Source organism: Osmerus mordax, chromosome 5 (assembly GCF_038355195.1).
Source record: "Osmerus mordax isolate fOsmMor3 chromosome 5, fOsmMor3.pri, whole genome shotgun sequence".
NCBI classification, from domain to species: domain Eukaryota; kingdom Metazoa; phylum Chordata; class Actinopteri; order Osmeriformes; family Osmeridae; genus Osmerus; species Osmerus mordax.
In genome coordinates, this window is record NC_090054.1 from 2688523 (window position 1) to 2712449 (window position 23927).

The window sequence follows — 23927 nt, forward strand, 5'->3', positions numbered from 1 at the left end:
GGCCAATTAGGACAGAAAACTTCCTCCTGAACTCGGGTTGTGTGACGGGCACTGCCACTAACGAGCGGGCCGTACCCAGGAGAGCGCTGCTGCCCAGCACTGCCACCCAGCACTGCCTCCGCTGTGGGGAACCATGTCTGTCTCATCCCCAGCCCAGCCTGCTAATAACCCGGCCCCTTTCCCATAGTCAGCGCCGCTAAGCAAGGCACCGCTAGTCTAGGCCCGTCATTACCGCAGCCCAGGCAGGTTGTAACCTCCAGTGGCTGCTACATTGCTCACGTGGGCCTATTATCTGGCTGTGGAGACGCCCGAGGGCCCAGTTTGTTGGGTCCTTGTTAGGGGGAGTTATGGTGTGTACCTGCAGACCAGCTGTCAGCCACCAGTCCTCCTCTGAGCTCCAGTGCCCAGCGATGGATGTCCAGTCCTGCAGCTGTCGCTCCCAGCCGCGGTCCCGCTGCGAGCAGGGGCCAGGCTGGAGAATATGACCTCCTTGAGGAGCAGCTGGAGCCAACAGGAGCTCATTTATCTGCTTCTGCTCGTCTGGCAGATCGCACCAGGGTAGGAGCGCTCCTCGGCTCCATATAAACATTGATCAAACCCACCGCAGCCTTCCCCTCCTCCTCATTCACCTTTTCCCCCCTCCCTCCTCATTCTCCTCTTTCATCCTCCCTCTTCCTCCTTCTACGCCTCTTCTTGCCCCCCTCTCTCCCTTATCATCCGGTCTCCCTTTCCTCCCCCTCCTGTCTGCCCAGTGTGCAGAACACAGCCCATGTACGCTACTTCAGAGGAGCCTGCTCCTGCTGCAGGTCCTGCTCCTGCTGCAGGTTACTGCTCCTGCTGCAGGTCCTGCTCCTGCTGCAGGTCCTGCTCCTGCTGCAGGTTACTGCTCCTGCTGCAGGTCCTGCTCCTGCTGCAGGTCCTGCTCCTGCTGCAGGTTACTGCTCCTGCTGCAGGTCCTGCTCCTGCTGCAGGTCCTGCTCCTGCTGCAGGTTACTGCTCCTGCTGCAGGTTACTGCTCCTGCTGCAGGTCCTGCACCTGCTGCAGGTCCTGCACCTGCTGCAGGTCCTGCTCCTGCTGCAGGTCCTGCACCTGCTGCAGGTCCTGCTCCTGCTGCAGGTCCTGCTCCTGCTGCAGGTCCTGCACCTGCTGCAGGTCCTGCTCCTGCTGCAGGTCCTGCTCCTGCTGCAGGTTACTGCTCCTGCTGCAGGTCCTGCTCCTGCTGCAGGTCCTGCTCCTGCTGCAGGTTACTGCTCCTGCTGCAGGTTACTGCTCCTGCTGCAGGTCCTGCTCCTGCTGCAGGTCCTGCTCCTGCTGCAGGTCCTGCTCCTGCTGCAGGTCCTGCTCCTGCTGCAGGTCCTGCTCCTGCTGCAGGTCCTGCTCCTGCCGAGCTTCCGGAAAGCTCTGCCCATCGGTGCTGGATGAAGAGCTGTCTGCCCTTTGAGTGTGACATGTCTCCCATGAAGCGTTAGATGAGGGATGTGTTAGTGTATGTTTTGTCACACCTGAACACCACACTGCTCACCTGAACACCACACTGCTCACCTGAACACCACACTGCTCACCTGAACACCACACTGCTCACCTGAACACCACACTGCTCACCTGAACACCACACTGCTCACCTGAACACCACACTGCTCACCTGAACACCATACTGCTCACCTGAACACCACACTGCTCACCTGAACACCGCACTGCTCACCTGAACACCACACTGCTCACCTGAACACCACACTGCTCACCTGAACACCACACTGCTCACCTGAACACCACACTGCTCACCTGAACACCACACTGCTCACCTGAACACCACACTGCTCACCTGAACACCATACTGCTCACCTGAACACCATACTGCTCACCTGAACACCATACTGCTCACCTGAACACCACACTGCTCACCTGAACACCACACTGCTCACCTGAACACCACACTGCTCACCTGAACACCACACTGCTCACCTGAACACCATACTGCTCTCCGTACTGCAGCTGCTCCTGTGGGTCACATGCACAGGTCTGTCACATGACGTCCAGGCTGTCTGAGGCTGTGTGTGTGTGTGTGTGTGGCGCGCCCTGGCTCGAGTTTGTTTGTTTGTGTGTGTGTGTGGCGCGCCCTGGCTCGAGTTTGTTTGTTTGTGTGTGTGGCGTGCCCTGGCTCGAGTTTGTTTGTTTGTGTGTGTGGCGCGCCCTGGCTCGAGTGTGTGTGTGTGTGTCTGTGTGTGGCGCGCCCTGGCTCGTCTGTATTCCTGGACAGTACACAGGAGCCGTGTGGGTGGAGAGTGATGTTGACTCGCTCTTCCGGAGGAGCGTACTGTAGAATCTGCTGCCCTTTGAAACACTGACATACACCCCCCCACACACACACACACACACACACACACCCCCCCCCCCCACACACACACACACCCACACACACACACACACACACACACACCCCCCACACACACACACACACACACCCCACACACACACACACACACACACACACACACACACACACACACACACACACACACACACACACACACACACACACACACACACACACACATCCCCCCACCCCCACACACACACACGCTGACATGACTTGTCAGATGGCCTCGGGAGCTGGAAGGCTGGTTAAATATGAACGTCTCATCGTCCCTGCTGCTGGGAAACACCCAGAGGAGGGGAGGTGAGAGAAATACAGGGATGAGGAGATGAGAGACGGGAGAGGAATGAAGAGAAGGGAAAGGAGACCTGGATGGGGAGAGAAGGGAGAGGGAGACAGGGATGGATAGAAGAGAGGATGGAAAGAGATGGAGGGAGAGAGGAGAGGATGGAGAGTCTCAGTCTTCGAGAGAGAGACTTTCATCTCCTGGGGCCTCATTTATACAACTGTTCGAATTCATGTGAAAACGTTTTCGAAAACACTGAAAGTGTACATCTCACTCCGGTATTCCTTTATAAATCATAACTTACTGGAACTTAAGTGCACGTGCACTAGTGTCATGTCCCATCCAAGTAACACCTATAATTCCTTACAAATAGTGCTGTCAGTTAAACGCGTTATTAACGGCGTCAATGCAAACCAATTTTAACGGCGTAATTTTTTTTATCGTGAGATTAACGTTGTTTTTGGCCTAGCAAACTTAGTAGTTTTTTTCACATGCTGTTGCAACAACTGACGTTATAAAAACTACAACACCACACCGGATCTAGCTATACCGGAAACAAAACAACAGGCACGCCACACACACGGGCTTGCGAGCCGGCTAAAGAGTATTAGGCTAACGTTACGTTTTGAGTGGATGGCGAGAGCGAGACGCCGAAATGGATGCCAATAAGATTCTGAATGGGAAGGTTACTTTTAAAAAGTTGCCAAATGGTTCCATTGACAAGACCAAAGTGATCTGTGTGTTTTGTCGTTGTGAACTGAGCTATCATCGCAGCACGTCCAGTCTGAAATACCAGTTGATGGCCAAGCACTCAGCTGATGCGAATTCTCCGCCCCCTCGTCAAAGCCAGGCAATGTTGCAATGTTGTTTTAAAAAAAAAAAAAAAAACATTTGCACCAACTAAGCAATCCAATCCACTTTTCCATGAGAAAAAATAATGGGACAAAAAGAAATCAAGAGACATTTAGAATAGATAAAAATGTGCGATTAATCGCACATTTTTATCATAATTAAATATTTTTATCGTTTGACAGCACTACTTATAAATGGTCACTGACACGCCACAAATTAATATTAATAGGGTTAGTAACACTTTCAGGTGTGGTAATTGCACTGATTGTTATTGACAATGACAGGGCCATTATCATGTTGACAGTTATGTGCAACGGACATGTGAAAACATATGACACTGGTATCTCGGCATTCGTATCTGCCTGACTGAAGCAACAGCATCAGTTTAACCCTGATTTGTCCTCATGTTCACCTAATTATTTATGATAATACTATTCATAACATGCAAGAAGTGTTGGATGATTATAGATCCAATCAAATATTATTCTATAAAAAAACAACAACTGTACAAATATTGGATGGGTTCTTTTGCATAAACAGATATCTCCGTTTGTATTTTTCGGAAATCATGTTTTTTGGTGCGTGCACTCCAGTGAACTCCTCATATGTAACCCGCGTGAGGTTATATTTAGATTTCATTTTCACCATTTTCTCAACTTGAAGGCTTGTCTCCAGTTTCATCTTCCTGCTATCGGAGTCGCAGTTTCCCCATTTCTCAAAGTGTTGTGCGTACGCCTGGGTCAAGGTGTGCGTGGAGGACCGCACATCCTCACGTGAAGTTCGTTTTTTTTTTTATAAATCCCAACATTTGCGTACGAGCTGGCGCAGACATTCATTTGTCCCACCCTGGCTCCAGGCCTGTGGTGGGACAGCATGTGTTTGGCATCCTCATTACTCTCTCTCTCTCTCTGACAAATGGCTTATTGAACTTTCTTTACTGTACATGAATCCCCTGCCTGTGGGTACATGGCCATGCATAGCTAGGGGGTTTTGAGAGTCTGTAGGCCTAGGCACGCGTAGAAACACTTACTGCTTTGAGAGACTGTAGGCCTAGGCACGCGTACAAACACTTACTGCTTTGCATCCAGTTTGCAGACAGTGTGATTCTTAATGTGATTCCTCAGTGAATGTCCAAACAGGACCCTGGAGGGGTAAGATGAATGTTTATCAGAACATCCTGGGACTAAATGGAATAGTACATGCAGTGTGTGTTTGGGGGTATGGTTAGGATATATTAGCCCAGTAGCCACGGTTGTGATGGCCTAATTCAGACCATTCACCACTAATGTTTGCTCATCTGACATATCAGGGAGTGGAAACAGATCATGTCCTCTCCTCTTCTCTCTGTATGTTCTCCTCTCCTCCTCTCCTGTTTTCGTCTCCCCGCCCTGCTCTCTTCAGTCCCTTTACGTCTCTGCAGACCTGCCAACAGGTGCAAACATCAGACGGCCATTATGAGAAGTGTTGAAAGCCTTCCCTCAGGACTCAACCTTCTCTTTGTGTCACATGACTCCTTTCTGCATGACTTACTCAGTTTGCATTTTCTCCCAGGCTGCGTGTGTGTATGTTTGGTCATGTGCAGTGTGTGTTTGGTCATGTGCAGTGTGTGTTTGGTCATGTGCAGTGTGTGTTTGGTCATGTGCGGTGTGTGTTTGGTCATGTGCAGTGTGTGTTTGGTCATGTGCAGTGTGTGTTTGGTCATGTGCAGTGTGTGTTTGGTCATGTGCAGTGTGTGTTTGGTCATGTGCAGTGTGTGTTTGGTCATGTGCAGTGTGTGTGTGTAAGTGTGTTTGGTTGTGGTGGTGTTTGTCTGTTTTGTGTGTGAGGGTGCAATGTTTATATCAAACAGGGGTGTGAGTGTATGTAGGGCTGTGAGTGTGTGGGTGTATGTAGGGCTGTGACTGTGTGTGTATGTAGGGCTCTGACTGTGTGTGTGTACGTAGTGTAGTGTGTGTAGGGGTCAGATGGCTGAGTGGTTAGGGAGTTGGGCTATTAATCAGAAGGTTGTTGGTTCGATTCCCGCTCGTGCCAAAATGAGGTTGTGTCCTTGGGCAAGGCACTTCACCCTACTTGCCTCGGGGGGAATGTCCCTGTACTTACTGTAAGTCGCTCTGGATAAGAGCGTCTGCTAAATGACTAAATGTAAATGTAAATGTACGTAGGGCTCTGATTGTGTGTGTATGTAGGACTGTGTGTGTGTGTATGTAGGGCTCTGACTGTGTGTGTGTGTATGTATGTAGGGCTGTGTGTGTGTGTGTGTGTGTGTGTGTGTATATGTAGGGCTGTGACTGTGTGTGTGTGTGTGTGTGTGTGTATGTAAGACTGAGTTTGTGTATGTAGGACTGTGTGTGTATGTAGAGCTTTGATAGAGATTGCACAGATACATGACCTGCAGTGCAGCAGAGAGGGAAATGGCATCCACCTTATTCTCAGGGGGTCTACTGTAGAAATGATTATGGGTGCAACTTCCGGTGAGATAGAGGACGTTGCGGTTTGCTATACGTTAGTCCCAGCCAGCTGTTAACAGTGATTCTTTCTAAAGTAATTTAAACTATAATTTAACTAAAACTGGTTTGTTTTTAAACATATCTTGTCATTTATATTGTTATTATTATTGTTATAATTTTTTTTTGGGGTGCTCTGGAAGGCTACTTGTTGCGCTGTTCGCGGCTGTACTAACAACCAGACTTAGCTAAATCTGTCTGTGGCTTCAACGACAGTGTGTTGAACACACACCCACAACAAAAAGGGATTGTTCTTGTGACAAACGGTACAGTTTCCATCACCTGCCAACAGATGAGGAATGCAAAAGAATGTAGCTGAAAACCCTAGCCTTGAAGAGACCACCCAAAACACTGTATCGTATGTGTACTCATTTCATTTTGTGGACAAAAAAGTCGACAGAGGAAATCCGCATCCTACTTTGTGTTTGGGCTACGAAAGACCTCCACAGATTTAGTTGCAATACTGCCAGTAAAGGTGGGATGCAAGTGTTCATATAGGAATTGTTGTGGGTTAGTAGCTAGTGCCCTGATCCAGCAACACATGATCACCCAGCCGTTTGTAGTTCACCTGACGATGAAACTAAAACCCAGGAACGGTGATGTGGGACTTTAAGGCTCTGACTAGGCTCTATGTATGCTTTTAAGGTAGACAAGGTTGTGTTCCACCTCCTTTATTAAAATGCGACCAACTTTATTGCTGTGGAGGTAGCTACTGATAAGACTCAGAGCTTTTCAGGTTATTCATCGCTTCACCAGCGTCCGTAGCAACAGAGTTAATAAAGTAGCTAAATATGCTAGTGTACGTTATTCGAGGCCACTTTTTCAGGTCGCCCTCCCATCCCTCGATAGTAGAAGGCAGAGGTACGATCAAATTGTCCCGTTTCAGGTGTAACAGGCTGTGTTCCCACGTGTGTTATTCAGAATTAGCTTACCGCAATGACTGTTTATGAGCGTTACCATGACAATCGCCGGCTGCGGAAGTCACGCCCGTAATTCAAGAAATGGATCATGGGAGCTAGGAATAAGGTGGATAGAAGTGCCAATCTCTCAAGATTATTTAATTTAAGGTTCTTGTGGTGCTATAGACTTGTGCCATCTTATGGTGGTGCTTATAGACTTGTGCCATCTTATGGTGGTGCTTATAGACTTGTGCCATCTTATGGTGGTGCTTATAGACTTGTGCCATCTTATGGTGGTGCTTATAGACTTGTGCCATCTTATGGTGGTGCTTATAGACTTGTGCTATCTTATGGTGGTGCTTATAGACTTGTGCCATCTTATGGTGGTGCTTATAGACTTGTGCCATCTTATGGTGGTGCTTATAGACTTGTGCTATCTTATGGTGGTGCTTATAGACTTGTGCCATCTTATGGTGGTGCTTATAGACTTGTGCTATCTTATGGTGGTGCTTATAGACTTGTGCCACCTTATTGTGGTGCTTATAGACTTGTGCTGATATGTTATTGAACTTGAACCTCCTCAACCCAAATGTGCAGTTCTTGGCATGTCATGTCGCCACGGAGATATCAGTACAGAACACGCTAAAAGAGAACATGATAGAAAATGATACCGTGCACATGCCCACACAACTGCACGTTCATGAAATGAGAATCTTCAACATATCTCTCTGCTTAATCCTGTTTCGTGGCGTGACGTTTAATTAGTCTAGGAAAGTAATTGATTTTGTGGGATTTCCCCAGTGTAATGTGGCACTGTAGTGAGATTATTCCGCCTAGCTCCTGTCTCTGCCCAACACACCATCAACAACAGTCTTTTGCCCTCCTCGCTAAAGCAACTAACGCTGATGCAAATATTAACATTAGGAATCTATCCCGTAAAATCTTCTTGTAACTTGAAGTAGATGGGGCTAATTGTGTAAGAATTCTGCACATTAAATGTTGGTTTTCTGTGCTCCTCACCTCGTCCTCAGCCGTTCCCCTCCGCCAGCTCCGGTGGCCACACAGCACTTCTCCTGGCTCTCACTCAGGATTTGCATAAAGTGACATTTTGCTGTAATGCTAATAAGACAGTTGGTGTTTTTCAATCAATCAGCTGATGAAAGGTGCGGTGTTTGGTGCCCGTGCGGGGATGTGGAGGTGAGATAAGAGGGATGGTAATGCTTAGGCAGCAGGCTGATAATTGAGTAAGTGGCTACCAGGACCACAGGCTAGCTTAGCTCATTCAGCCTACTCAGCTGTTTCTCCGAATGGACTTCTCTGAGCTGGGCTTGTAAACGGCTGCTGGATAAAATGTCATGTTTCTTAAACTCCGGTGTATCCAACGGCATTGATCCTTCCAGTTCCTCTCGCCAGTTTTCACTTCCTAATTTGAAACGGCCTAGTTCCTGGACCGTGCAAGTCGAATCTTCCATCACCTGCTTGGTTCTAGAATCTTCCCACCCGGATCTTGTTCTAGAACCTTCCATATCATGCCTTTTTCTAGAGCCTTTCTTAACCAATCTCACCCAGAAGGTTTAGCCGTCTGTCTGTCAGGGATATCGTCCGGCTGTCCTCCTCTCCTACTTCCCAGCATTGTGATGCTCTAGGCAGGCAAGGGATGAGTGTTTCCAGGCAACCAGTTCTCAGCACACCTGTAAATCCATACTCCTCAAGTGTAGCCGTCAGAGAAGTCGTGCCAAGCAGCAAGTCTGTGTTCTGTAGTGACCCAAAGACCCCTGGCACCTCTAAGGCCGGATGTCAGATTCGACCACAAAGCTGTCTGCGATCTGTGAATATCAATACAGGCTGTATTCTATGTGTGCATATAAGATGTTGTACGTGTGAAAATAGGCTCTGTAAAAATAGGCTCTGTATTCTGTGTGAATATCATATGTGTTGTGGGAAGTGGGAAACACTATCAGTAACAAGGTTTCATCAAAGTGTCCCTTGCTCCACTAAACTAATTATGAGCTGCAACCTGGTTTCCAGATCACAATACGGCTCCTCGGTCCACTTACATGAACGTGAAACATTTGTGATTTGACGTAGAGGGACCCTCCTCATGCACTTTACATGCGAGTGTGCCGAGAAACGGCTTCTGTTTGTGGATGCCTCGCAACAGGGAGTATTTATTGGTCCAAGTCCATCTCCTCTCCAGCCTTTCTGGATGCTGCAGCCGTCCTCATATCTTAGTTGGGCAGATACCCTCGGGTGGTTCCAGATACTTAATCTTGTCAAGTCAATTTTTGCTATTGCTGATTGCTTATCGAGATGCTGATGGCTCAGTCAACAAGGGGAGTGTGCTTTCCCAGGCCCTCTCGCTCGCATGCTAATCCCACAGCAGACACAGGCGGCCATCACAGGACGGGAAGAGCAATTGTCACGCTTACTACATTTCACTGCTGTGAGCGTCCAGGAAGATTGTGTGGGAATGGATATTCAATAGGTTATCTCTGAGATCTCGATCAATGTGCCGCAGAGTAGAATGGTGAAATGGAAGCAGGTAGTCAGACGTCCGTGGCCCAGGTGAGGGGCTGAGGAGCGGGTGGACAGCAGCCTGTGGGGAAGCAGGTAGTCAGACGTCCGTGGCCCAGGTGAGGGGCTGAGGAGCGGGTGGACAGCAGCCTGTGGGGAAGCCTTGAGATCCCTCCTTAGAGTTACACTCCAGACTCCATCTCTGGGTGTGTAGGTACAGGGTGATGGTGGGTCAAAGGCTTCGCTGTCACCCTCAGACGCGCCATACTGTACGGAGAAAGAAGTGTCAAGATGCAGGATTATTCCAGGTCAGTAGAGAGAGATGAGTTGGTAATGACTCCTTCCTGCCGCCCAAACAAGCAGGAGATGGGATGACCTTAAGAAGACCCCCTTGTGTGTGTGTGTGTGTGTGTGTGTACACAACTAACTCAGAAGCGCAGAAGACATTTACATTTAGTCATTTAGCAGACGCTCTTATCCAGAGCGACTTACAGTAAGTACAGGGACATTCCCCCCCGAGGCAAGTAGGGTGAAGTGCCTTGCCCAAGGACACAGTGTCATTTTGGCACGGCCGGGAATCGAACTGGCAACCTTCTGATTACTAGCCCGACTCCCTCACCGCTCAGCCACCTGACTCCCGACCTCCCCACCTGACATTTGACTCCTTTGTTATGTGTACCCCAACACCACATACAAGGACCCGAACCAAAGGAGACTCAAACCGCTGCACCGTGTTGCGTCATCATAGCGTGTATGGGGGATGGTTGGGTGTAGCACGTTGGTTAGCTCAGCATTCGCCTGCAGTTCAAATCCCTTTCTTCCATACTGTACATGGACAGACTAGTCATGTGTCACGTTACGGCAGCCTTTCTGTTGCGTTGCTGTCACTGGGATTTCAATTATATTCAATTTAACTGCTAAACTAATGTTTATTTATATCTGTTTATGATTTCACAGTTGCAGGATAAGGATAGACAGACGCTGACAGTGGATTAAACAGCTGGTGCTGCACGGACTATAACAGAACATAAATGTCTGTATAAATATCTCCTTGTTTATGAATATATCTCCGGATCTCCTCGGCGCTCTGCTTTCCCATGCAGGAGCCTGTGGGTTTGTGATTGGACCAAATGAGGAGCCTGTGGGTTTGTGATTGGACCAAATGAGGGCTGATTGTTGATCTCCAGGGCTTGAATCTCTCTTTAAAAACAAACCAGGGTTTTGGATAAAAATAAATATAAAAAGACATCTTATTTGTCAAACGGCCAAAACACCCGTACCACTACCCATGCCCAAACACAGTGTTTTGTGCTGTGTGAAGCACTGTAGACCAACAAAACGACTGTGCTGTAACAGGTATAATATCTGTGTACTGGAATCATTGTGCATCGGTAGCCTTGGGGTTGAGGTGACCATTTAATGTCCGCTTCTTTTGAGGCTTTTCACAAACCATAACCTGCCACATAAAACATGGCAATTCCCACCCGTCACATCGTCGTGTTAATAACAACATGCATCCAGTCATTTTGACAAGGTTTGGGGTTTCCTCTACCAGGCAGGGAGAAGGCTTGTGCTTCTTCTAAACACAAACAGTCGGTCGGTTTCGAAGCCTTTCTTCAGTTAAAGATTCGTGATTCCATCATCTTCAGACCATCTCCCTTCCTCCCACTAGTCTCTGAGGACAGGCTGCCATTCCCCTCGCTGGCCTGCAGGGGGAGCTGTTCTGTCACTGTGCAGCCCATTAGCCTCTCACCACTTATTTATGCCTCTGTTGTTCTCCAGCCAGACTGTTCTTGTTAAGTTAGACAGCTTGAGATGGATTAAAACCAAATACCAGAATTTTGGATGAATGTTTGAACACCTTTGGACACGAGAGCCATTAAAAGGTCTTGCTTACAGGTGGGCTGTTCACACATCTGCCAAAGACGTTCCGTGGATGCAGTTGATCCCGGGAGATCCATGCTTCAGTGTGATCCCGGGAGATCCATGCTTCAGTGTGATCCCGGGAGATCCATGCTTCAGTGTGATCCCGGGAGATCCATGCTTCAGTGTGATCCCGGGAGATCCATGCTTCAGTGTGATCCCGGGAGATCCATGCTTCAGTGTGATCCCGGGAGATCCATGCTTCAGTGTGATCCCGGGAGATCCATGCTTCAGTGTGATCCCGGGAGATCCATGCTTCAGTGTAGTACGTGTGTGCATGTACAGTTGCAATCAGAAATATTCAACCCCCCCAAAAGATTTTAAGGATTTATCATTTAAAGTTTTGTCAAAGAGCAAGATTCTGATTCGGACGACTTCTTTATGAGCTGAGTAATACACTAAATCAACACAGAAAATGCATGATGTCGTATTTGTGTGTAACAGTATATTTAGTTAAGGTAGTCATGTCACAATTATTCAACCCCTATATGATTTTGTTGTTTTTAAAGCTGTCTGTCTGAGATTATCCCAGCAAACCCAAAGGGCCCTGGGTATAAGAAGATGTCCAAAACATGTCATATTCCAAGAGACACCATTGGCAGCACTATAAGGAAGTTTAAAACTTATGGAACAGCTGCAAACCTGCCTGGCCATGGCAGAAAGCCCAACATTTCATCAAGGGCCCTTAGCAACTTAGTCAGAACAACTAAGTGAAACCCCTGTGTGACTGAGACACCTACAGGATGACTTGATGAAGGCTGGTACAAGTGCTTCAGTGGCAACTATAAGACATGCACTGAATAAACAAGGACTTCATGGCCAGACTCCAAGAAGTACCTCACTCTTCACCGCAAAGAACATCAAAAGTCGACTCCAATATGCCAGGAAGAATTTTGGATAAGACTGCGGCGTTTTGGGAAACTAGTTCTATGGACTGATGAAGCCAAACTGGAACAGATTGGACATATGGACTAGCGGTTTGTCTGGCATGCGAAAGGCCAGGCTTCTGACCAGGAGAATCCCATCTCCACAGTCAAGCATGGAGGAGGGTTGATTGACAAATTAAACCTTGGTGATCATTGGACTTTCCAGCAAGACAATGATCCCGAGCACCCCTCCAAGTCAACCAAAGCTTGGCTGAGAGAAAGATCCTGGAACGTCCCGAAGTGGCCTTCTCAGTCACCAGATCCTATTGGAAATCTTTGGTGGGATTTAAAGAAGGCAGTTGCAGCACGGACGCCACCAAACGTCACTGAGCTTAGAGGCTTTTGCACGTGAAGGATGGACAAAGATTACCGTTTGAGAGGTTTAACCCTCATGCTGCCTTCAGGTCACATGACCCAAAGGTTCATAACGAACCATCGTTGTGTTTACCCAATTTTACCCAATACAAAAACAAAAAATAATAATTTTCTTTTAACCATTCCAATGTGGGGGGTCTGAGACAGCCCGACAGTTAAAAGAAAATGCTTCACTTTGTTTTTGTATGAGGTAAATTTGTCGCAATACGACGGTGGGTCACAATGACTGATGGGTCAGAATGACCCGATGATGACACAAGGGTTAAGAAACGTTATAGGACTTACCGAAAATGTTTGTTAGAAGTTATAAAAGCTAAAGGATGCCCCTCAAAGTACTGAAGCTGAGGGGGGTTTAATAATACTGCACATGCACGTCTTAAAATAGATACATTTTTCATTTGAACGTCAAAGTTAAGTCAACTTCTGTTGTCAAAATAACTTAAATAGTTTAAATATTAGTTGTTGTTTAATGAGGTTTCATTTCCAAGGTCATTTGTCATTATCTTTCATCCAAATCAGTAAAATGTCTTGCACATTTTTGATTGCAACTGTAAGTGTGCATTTTTAGCTTGGTGCTTGAGCTCTGCTCAACAAAAGAACTCTGATTACTGTCTAATTGTTATTATTAAATAAGATTCCCTTTTCACCCCCAGCCCAGCCTGGATATTGATTGGTTCTTTATGGTTCTAATGAAAGCCTTTGTGTGGTCCTCCTGTTCTGCTCTGAGGCAGCATTGAAACACAACTGATCCATTATGCTGAATAGACATCTGATGGCAGCTTGTCATCGGTCAATAGACTGTCAATGGAGTGGACTGAGTTTCCATTAAAACATGATTGGCTTCAGCTGTGGCAGAGAAGGGGGGTCTCTCACGCTGGCTTTCATCACAGTGTTGAGCCAGCGACCATGCAGGTTCATCTGGACTTCATCTGGACAGGAACCCACTGTGTGGCTGCTCTCTCCAGCTTCAAATGGAATTTTTCTGGACATGGAAGTTTGGTTCAGTTCAGTGCCTGTCCAGTTTGGCCCTGGTCCAGTTTGAGACTGTTCAGTTTGGCCCTGGTCCAGTTTGAGCCTGTTCAGTTTGTCCCTTGTCCAGTTTGTCCTTGGTCCAGTTTGAGCCTGTTCAGTTTGTCCCTGGTCCAGTTTGGCCCTGTTCCAGTTTGGCCCTGGTCCAGTTTGGCCCTGGTTCAGTTTGGCCCTGGTCCAGTTTGGCCCTGGTTCAGTTTGTCCTTGGTCCAGTTTGAGCCTGTTCAGTTTGTCCCTGGTCCAGTTTGGCCCTGGTTCAGTTTGTCCTTGGTCCAGTTTGAGCCTGTTCAGTTTGGCCCTGTTCCAGTTTGAGCCTGTTCAGTTTGAGACTGTTCAGTTTGGCCCTGGTTCAGTTTGGCCCTGGTCCAGTTTGAGACTGTTCAGTTTGGCCCTGGTCCAGTTTGAGACTGTTCAGTTTGGCCCTTGTCCAGTTTGAGCCTGTTCAGCCAAAACTGACCCGTCCTGCAATAACGGCAATCATTTTTTTTTCGATAAGCAAGATGAAGATAGTTTCATCCCTATCCTCACGTTAAGCTACCAATAGTTGGAGAGAGGGTGAGAGAGCGAAGGTGAGAGAGCGAGGGTGAGAGAGAAAGGGAGAGACAGCTTGCACATTTGGGACATTGTCACAGCAGTTGCAGTTATTACACAGCCAATATCCTAGGCTTGCTGTCTCTCCATTGATATATCTGGAGGTGTGTGTGTGTGTATATATCTGAAGGTGTGTGTGTGTGTGTGTTAATATATATCTGGAGATGTGTGTATCTGAAGATGTGCGTGTGCCATCTGGAGGTGTGTGTGTGTAATATACACTCCATATATCACCTCTGTAGTGTATATTACATATCTGGAGATGTACTAGTAGTACTGGTGAAGTGGTAGGGGAGCCTTCGAGATTGGGATCAGGAGCCAAGCCCCTATCCACTCAGCATCCAATAAACCGTGTGTATAGCAGCCGGGAGTCCAATCAGCATCCAATAGAACATATGCACAGAAGCCGGATATCCAATCAGCACCCAATAGAAAGCCTGCATAGTGTCTGGAGCAGGAAGTGATTGCCATGGTAATGAAGTAGCAGGAACAGGGTTGTCTACCTGTCTGAGGTCATACGTGGTTGCTTGGCGATGTGTCCGCGTCCTTCACCACGGGGGGGGGGGGGGGGGGGGGGGAGGGGGGGAAAGAGAGAGACGGTTGGGGCGGGCTCGCTCGTCTCCACTCCAGGAAGTCACTCCTATTTCCTAGCAATTATCCGGATCACCAGCTAGCAGGATAGAGAAATGTTCCATCCCTATCGCTCCTCTACGAAGGAGGTGCCTTTGTGAGGGCTGTGTTATTATAATGGCCATTCACTGTGGGGGGGGAGGGGGGGGGGGGGGGGGGAAAGGGACATCACAGAGAGAGTGCTTCATTAAAAAGCGTGAAATTGAAAGCTGTTTCTCCCATCTGACCGGCAGATTCTCCTGCCCGCTCAGAGCCAGAGCAGCCAGGAATAGAACCAGGGCTGGGGAGACATTCTCCCCGCTCCCTCCCCGCTCCCTCCCCGCTCCCTCCCTGCTCCCCGGCCTCCTGCGGCCGTCTGCCTGGCCACACTGGGGTCATCCATCCACAATATGTCCATCATTCTGCACTACTAGTTGAAGGGACTGGCTGGAGATTTAAATGAGGAATTGAACTTGGATGAGATGAACATGTATAGCTAGGAATTAAGAAGTGTTGGAAATGACGGTGGTTTACACTTGTTTCTGGAGACGACTCAAAGCAAAGCGACCCTTAATTACATCCTGTTTTTGCAGAGAGAAGCATTTGGCCGCGGTTCAATTCCTTTATGAGGCTCTTAGGGACAGTCAGCCTTAGGCAAGCTTTTTACTGATTCGTTCAATCATTGTAGTTGGGTTTGCTGATGTTGTGTATTATGCTGCATCTTGACTTGTTTTGTGTTTCTTATTTGTTCCCCTCTCTCTATCCTCTCTCTCTCTCCCTCCACCTCCCTCTTCTATTCCCTCCCTCCTCCATCTCACTCCTCCCCTCTTCCTCTCCTCCTCCTGCCTCGACAGTTGACAGCTCGGTCCCTTCCGGTGGTCCAGTCAGATGAACGTCTCCAGCCTCTACTCAGCCACCTCAGGTAGCAGACCTCCTCATCCTCATCATCTCCTTCTGACTCCTCCTGACTCCTCCATCTCCTCCTGACTCCTCCATCTCCTCCTGACTCCACCATCTCCTCCTGACTCCACCATCTCCTCCTGACTCCTCCATCTCCTCCTGACTCCTCCATCTCCTCCTGACTCCTCCATCTCCTCCTGACTCCACCATCTCCTCCTGACTCCACCATCTCCTCCTGACTCCACCACCTCCTCCTGACTCCACCACCTCCTCCTGACTCCACCGTCTCCTCCTGACTCCACCGTCTCCTCCATCTCCTCCATCTCCTCCTGACTCCTCCATCTCCTCCTGACTCCACCGTCTCCTCCTGACTCCTCCATCTCCTCCTGACTCCTCCATCTCCTACTGACTCCTCCATCTCCTCCTGACTCCTCCATCTCCTCCTGACTCCACCATCTCCTCCTGACTCCACCGTCTCCTCCTGACTCCTCCATCTCCTCCTGACTCCTCCATCTCCTCCTGACTCCTCCATCTCCTCCTGACTCCTCCATCTCCTACTGACTCCTCCATCTCCTCCTGACTCCACCATCTCCTCCTGACTCCACCATCTCCTCCTGACTCCACCATCTCCTCCTGACTCCTCCATCTCCTCCTGACTCCTCCATCTCCTCCTGACTCCACCATCTCCTCCTGACTCCTCCATCTCCTCCTGACTCCTCCATCTCCTCCTGACTCCTCCATCTCCTCCTGACTCCTCCATCTCCTCCTGACTCCATCTCCTCCTGACTCCTCCGTCTCCTCCTGACTCCTCCGTCTCCTCCTGACTCCTCCGTCTCCTCCTGACTCCTCAATCTTCTCCTGACTCCACCATCTCCTCCTGACTCCTCCATCTCCTCCTGACTCCTCCATCTCCTCCTGACTCCTCCATCTCCTCCTGACTCCACCATCTCCTCCTGACTCCACCATCTCCTCCTGACTCCACCATCTCCTCCTGACTCCTCCATCTCCTCCTGACTCCACCATCTCCTCCTGACTCCTCCATCTCCTCCTGACTCCTCCACCTCCTCCTGACTCCTCCATCTCCTCCTGACTCCACCATCTCCTACTGACTCCACCGTCTCCTCCTGACTCCTCCATCTCCTCCTGACTCCACCATCTCCTCCTGACTCCACCATCTCCTCCTGACTCCTCCATCTCCTCCTGACTCCACCATCTCCTCCTGACTCCTCCATCTCCTCCTGACTCCACCATCTCCTCCTGACTCCACCATCTCCTCCTGACTCCTCCATCTCCTCCTGACTCCTCCACCTCCTCCTGACTCCACCGTCTCCTCCTGTCTCCTCCTGACTATTCCTCCATCTCACCCAGGGCAGTAACAGTCAAGTCATTATACTTCAAGACTAAGAGTGACCTGGCTGTAGTAAACAGAAAACTTGACACTCGCAGGTCTCTGGTGGATTTCACCTCGGACATAATCTAAAATAAGACCCACAACAAACCTATCCTAGGATGGGTCATTTGTAGGAGACAGTTTTTTAGTAGGAGACTGGTTTACCGTGATCTAGCAGTTTGCCTCTGTTTCCCAGAAGCCCCTGGGTGTCTGGTTGCCCAGCAGCGCCAGCAGGTCCTCTGAGGGCAGGTGTCCTCTCTCCCTCGAAGGCTAATAATGGAGCCACACAGCAGAACTAATGTGCCACTGATTTTCTTTTTAGTGGCGTGAGCAGGAAGTGTTCACCCCTGTTCCCAGGATACTGCTGGGTGGTAACACATTAGACCCTCTCCCCTAACACACACACACAGGGATGCATGCGCACACACACACACACACACATACAGGGATGCACGCACACACACGCACGTTGCTCCAAACATTATTATCCTTTAGCACACACCCTCACACACATCCTCTTGCTCCGTCTAAAGCCTCCTCGATGCTGTCTCTCAGTGGCCTAGCTGATTAGTCTCAGGGTCAGAGTCCTGCTCTGGGGAAATGACTCCCTGGCTCCTGCAGGTGTGAGTCCAGCAGGACACACCAGGGAGCTCTGCTGGATCTGGAAAACCCTGCTCTCTTTATTTACCCCCCATCAACCATTTCACTACATCCATCCCAACCACACAACTGTTCTAAATCCCAAACAAATCCCCCCCACACACCCACATCCAGCCCCCCCACACACACCCACATCCAGCCCCCCCCCACACACACCCACATCCAGCCCCCCCCCACACACCCACATCCAGCCCCCCCCACACACCCACATCCAGCCCCCCCCACACACCCACATCCAGCCCCCCCCACACACCCACATCCAGCCCCCACACACACACCCACATCCAGCCCCCCCCACACACCCACATCCAGCCCCCACACACACACCCACATCCAGCCCCCCCCACACACCCACATCCAGCCCCCCCCCACACACCCACATCCAGCCCCCCCCCCCCACACCCACATCCAGCCCCCCCACACACCCACATCCAGCCCCCCTCCCCACACACCCACATCCAACACCCCCCACACCCCCACATCCAGCCCCCCCCCACACACCCACATCCAGCCCCCCCACACACCCACATCCAGCCCCCCCACACACACCCACATCCAGCCCCCCCACACACACCCACATCCAGCCCCCCCCTCCACACACCCACATCCAGCCATCAGTGGGTGGGGGCCAGCCACTCCACAGCCCAGTGAACAAGGGGACAGCCCCCCAGGGCCCACAGGTCTGTCACTTGATGTCTGAGAGAGGGGGGAGAAGGGAGAGAAGGAGGCAAACAAGGGATAGAGAGTGGCCGGAAAGAGAGGGAGGGATAAAGAGCGAGGGTGTGTGGGGAACAGGGCGAGCTGCTCTGGGCCCTTGCAAGCGCGTGATCTGGACATGCCAGATAAGAGAGAGAGGAGAGCCAGGCTCCTGGCCCATGAAGACAGCAGGGTCCTTTAGCTAAGCAGGCTGATGAAAGGAGAGGGCCGGGAACAGGAGGGCAGGGCGGGGCACAGCTTAAGCAGCCTGCGTAAGCCTGGGCTTCTGTGTGTGTGTGTGAATGCACACCCGTGTACTTAACATCAGGCAGCTCATCCTCCTGTCATGTGTGGTACTGTGGTAGAGGCCACCACAGAGGAGCAGAGAGAGAGAGAGATCTTTCCTCTCGCCCTGCCAACCCCCCTTCAGGATCCCCCTGCATCACCGGCACCACAAATCAGTTTTCAAAGACAGCTTTTAGAGTGCCAGTGATCCCTTTTTACAACATTTTCAACAGACTCAAGCATCTCTTATTTGGAAGCAGCGGCGCAGGGTTTGTGGTCAGAGTCAAGGGTGTATTAGAGCAGTATTTAGAGGCTGTATGTTATCAGTGATTTAGCATCTTTTTCCAGCTTGGTGTGGTTTTATATCTATGGTGTGTCTTCATTCAGGAGGGTATTTAATTTAATTACTCTCATGGAATAAACACACAATAACCAGTTGTGTGTGTGTGTGTGTGTACACCATATATGGTGAAAAGTTTTTTTTATGACAGTACAGGAGGGTGTTCAGTTGATGGAGCGTGTAGGTTTTGTTCAACGGATCTAATTACAGGAGTGTGTGTGTCTGTCTTAGTGTTTTATTGATCAGTTGTTCATTGGCAAGGCCCACTAAAGTTACTTAAGGCAAGTCAGTTCATTTATGGAGGGTCTGGCCCTAATGTCAAACACTGGGATATCAATCAAACTGATATTGATCAATGTAATTGATCTGGAACGTTTAACCTTTTATCTCAGGGGTAAGACAAGGACACAAGACCCAAAGTTGTTCAGATCTTTTCTGCTGTGGCGTGTTGCTGTGTGACGAGAGAGAGGCCGAGAGAGGCCGAGAGACCTGAAGCTCGTTCCCGTTCCCTTTGGGATGACACTGTTCCTCCTTGCTGTGTGACGAGAGAGAGGCCGAGAGACCTGAAGCTCCTTCCCGTTCCCTTTGGGATGACACTGTTCCTCCTCTCCCCCTGTAGCCATGCCTACGTGGGCCAGGACTACAGCATCCAGAAAAACATTGGGAAGATCTCCCTGGAGCAGATAGACCCGGTCAGTACACACACACTGACACCTACACACACACTGACACATACACACACACACACACACACACTGACACACACCGACTTAATGACACACACACACACGCAGACACACACACACACACGCTGACACACACAGACTTACTGACACACACACACACACTGACTCTCCCTAGCCCCTTTCATTTGAATACTCCTCACCCATCTCCTCACCCATATCCTCCTCACCCATATCTCCTCACCCATATCCTCCTCACCCATATCTCCTCACCCATATCCTCCTCACCCATATCTCCTCACCCATATCTCCTCACCCATATCCTCCTCACCCATATCTCCTCACCCATATCTCTTCACCCATATCTCCTCACCCATATCTCCTCACCCATATCTCCTCACCCATATCCTCCTCACCCATATCCTCCTCACCCATATCTCCTCACCCACATCTCCTCCCTCAGCTCTCCTCACCCATGCCTCTCTCCTGCCTCCCCCAGCTCTCCTCCAGGTCCTTCCCCCTGTGCATGCGGCAGCTCCACCGCGCCCTGAGGGAGAGCCACCACCTCCGGCACGGCGGGCGCATGCAGTACGGCCTGTTCCTGAAGGGCATCGGCCTCACTCTGGAGCAGGCCCTGCAGTTCTGGAGGTCAGAGTTCGTCAAGGGCAAGGTGGACACTGACAAGGTAAACATGTCCTTCACTTGATCTGAGTTCAACATAAGTGTAGGTGGAGACTAGGCATGGGCCGGTTGCCGGTTTCAAGGTATACCGCGGTTTTCTGTTATAAGGTTTTGGTGGGCAGAAATCACTCAGGTTTTGCGCAGCGGAGAAAGTTACCTTAAGTTAAGAGTTGGTGTGTTTAGCACTGGTGAAATAAACATGAACAGTACTATTGGCATGCTACCGACTGCGGCAGATAACACAGCTAATTAACTAGCTAGCATCAGCTAGTTTCATGTTAGCCTACGTTACACCAGAGCAATAGAAACATATTTTTCTGGGGAAGAGCAGATTAGCCTATTACATGTCTCTCAAATCTCACGCATTGGCTGTGAGACTCACACATTTCAACCATTTCTGATGCTGAGAAGCGCAGATTTCTGCAGAGTTGATAGTTGTCTCGAGTTATACAGAGTTAAAAACCAGACAATAAGTGGCATGGTATGGTATTTTTGTGTTCAACAAAAATATTTTAGAACTGTAATCGCAATACCGTGGTAGTTTTTCTCAAGGTTATCATGCCGTCAAAATCTGATACCGGCCCATGCCTAGTGGAGACCTTAGAAAGAATGTCAGCGAAATGTATTTGAATCATGGCAGAGTATGTTGTGTTATACTACTAGTGTATGCTGTTGGGGCTGGTAAAACATGGTGGTTGGTTAGTGTGAAATCCAAAACAAATGATCTTGGATGTCAAAGATTGAGTTGTTTCAGATGGAATGGATGTTTTACATTTCCAATCTCTCTTCATGCCTGGTACATTTTAACATTTGAATGTTTTCAAGTTCCTCCTCCTCTTCCTCGTCGCCCTCTTCCTCCTTGTCCTCCTCGTCCTCCTCCTCTTCCTAACTGATGGGTGATGCCTTCCTAAAATCACCTTAGCTGCTCTCCCTCCCTCTCTCCATCCTTGGATCTCTATACCTCGCTCTCTCTCTATCCCTCTCTCTCTATCCCCTCTCTCCCTGTCTCTCTCTCTATCCCTCTCTCTATCCATCTCTCTCTCTATCCATCTTTTTCTCTATCCCCTCTCTCTCTATCCCCTCTCTCCCTGTCTCTCTCTCTATCCCCCTCTCTATCCATCTCTCTCTCTCTATCCATCTTTTCCTCTATCCCCTCTCTCTCTATCCCTCTCTCTCTATCCCCCCACTCTATCCTCTCTCTCTCTATCCCTCTCACTCTCTATCCCTCTCACTCTCTATCCCTCTCACTCTCTATCCCTCCCTCTCTCTATCCCTCTCTCTCTATCCCCCCACTCTATCCTCTCTCTCTATCCCTCTATCTCTATCCCTCTCACTCTCTATCCCTCTCTCTCTATCCTCCTCTCTCTATCCCTCTCTCTCTCTATCCATCTGTCTCTCTATCCATCTCACTCTCTATCCCCCTCACTCTCTATCCCCCTCACTCTCTATCCCTCTCTTTCAATCCCTCTCTCTCAATCCCTCTCTCTCAATCCCCCTCACTCTCTATCCCCCTCACTCTCTATCCATCTCTCTCAATCCCTCTCTCTCTATCCCCCTCTCTCTCTATCCCTCTCTCTCAATCCCCCCTCTCTCTATCCCTCACTATCCTCTCTATTCTCTCTATCCTCTCTCTCTATCCCTCCCTCTCTCATTCCCCCCTCTCTCTATCCATCTCTCCATCTCTCACTATCCTCTTTCTCTATCCCTCTCTCCATCTCTCACTATCCTCTCTATCCCTCCCTCTCTCTATCCCTCCCTCTCTCTATCCCTCCCTCTCTCTATCCCTCCCTCTCTCTATCCCTCCCTCTCTCTCTATCCCTCCCTCTCTCTGTCCCTCTCTCTCTCTATCCCTCTCTCTCTCTATCCCTCCCTCTCTCTATACCTCTCTCTCTATCCCTCCCCCTCTCTATCCCTCTCTCTCTATCCCTCCCTCTCTCAATCCCCCTCTCTCTCTCCTAATCTCCATCCCTCACTATCCTCTATATCCTGCTCTCTCTCAAGGAGTGTGTGTGTATGTGTCAGGGACTGCTTAATGGTAGCTAGCTGTGCTTAATGAGTTAGTGCCGGGTGATTTCATGGTTTGGATGTGGGGCCGTAGATAGAGTTCAGGTAGGTGGTCCTAGTGGCCTCACCCTGGGGAATGGGATAATCCTACAGGGATGATATGTCTCTCAGACTGTCTGCAGACAGGTGTGTCATCTACAGGTTAGAATAAATATCTTTGTTGTTTATCTTTGGCCTCGTCATTTTCAGGTCCACAGGATGTGTCACTAGCCAAAACACAAACCTGCTAGTTTTAAGAGCTACATCATACTTTTTTCACATTCATTTGAAATGTCCTCAGTGGGTTAATCCCTGTGAAAATAGATCTGCCTTTGTTTTTGTGTTTTTAATGTATTTATTTTCCAGTCGGTCTGTCATGCTAGTGAGGGGAATAAAGCAGCAGCTGAATAATGCATGTGGTTAGGAAGGCCTGACAGCACTGTGGTGATGGAGCAGGATGGAACGGATAGGACAGGTGTTACTGTTGGTGACAGAGTGAGAACAGGCTGGAGAGGTGCTGTGTTGGTGACAGCCTCTCTCTCTGTCTCTCGCTCTCTCTCTCTCTCTCGCTCACTCTCTCTGATTCTCTCTGTCTCTCGCTCTCTCTCTCTGATTCCCTCTCACTCTCTCTGATTCTCTCTGTCTCTCGCTCTCTCTCTCTGATTCCCTCTCGCTCTGTCTGATTCTCTCTCTGTCTCTCGCTCTCTCTCTCGCTCTATCTGATTCCCTCTCGCTCTCTCTAATTCTCTCTGATTCTCTCACCCTCTGCATGTGACAGCAGTGATGTCTCTCATGTTATTAAAATGATGTGCAGTTTTCTGATGGGACCGATTGAATTGTCATCAGAGTATCAACACTCTTCCCCTCTCTGGTAACACAGTGTTTCGTGTGCCTGGTAACACAGTGTCGCGTGTGCCTGGTAACACAGTGTTGCGTGTGCCTGGTAACACAGTGTCGCGTGTACCTGGTAACAGTGTCGCGTGTACCTGGTAACACAGTCGCGTGTACCTGGTAACACAGTGTCGCGTGTGCCTGGTAACACAGTGTCGCGTGTGCCTGGTAACACAGTGTCGCGTGTGCCTGGTAACACAGTGTCGCATGTGCCTGGTAACACAGTGTCGCGTGTGCCTGGTAACAGTGTCATGTGTACCTGGTAACACAGTCGCGTGTACCTGGTAACATAGTGTCATGTGTGCCTGGTAACACAGTGTCGCGTGCGCCTGGTAACACAGTGTCGCGTGCGCCTGGTAACACAGTGTCGCGTGCGCCTGGTAACACAGTGTCGCATGCACCTGGTAAAAGGGCTGAAGGACAGAATGGGAGGGTGGCTGGCACTGATTAGTTTGTTTAGAAGTACCAAAAGGTT

General features: G+C 49.4%; 1 protein-coding gene across 1 annotated transcript in view; it reads left to right on the forward strand.

The window, feature by feature from the left end:
- The window catches only part of prim2 (DNA primase subunit 2), a 62635-nt gene that overhangs the window by 13612 nt on the left and 25096 nt on the right, over positions 1-23927 (forward strand). Inside the window, exons 7-9 of the mRNA XM_067236546.1 lie at positions 15738-15805; positions 19774-19846; positions 20337-20522. Coding sequence (XP_067092647.1) covers positions 15738-15805; positions 19774-19846; positions 20337-20522 — 327 coding nt within the window. The remainder of the gene's footprint in view (positions 1-15737; positions 15806-19773; positions 19847-20336; positions 20523-23927) is intronic.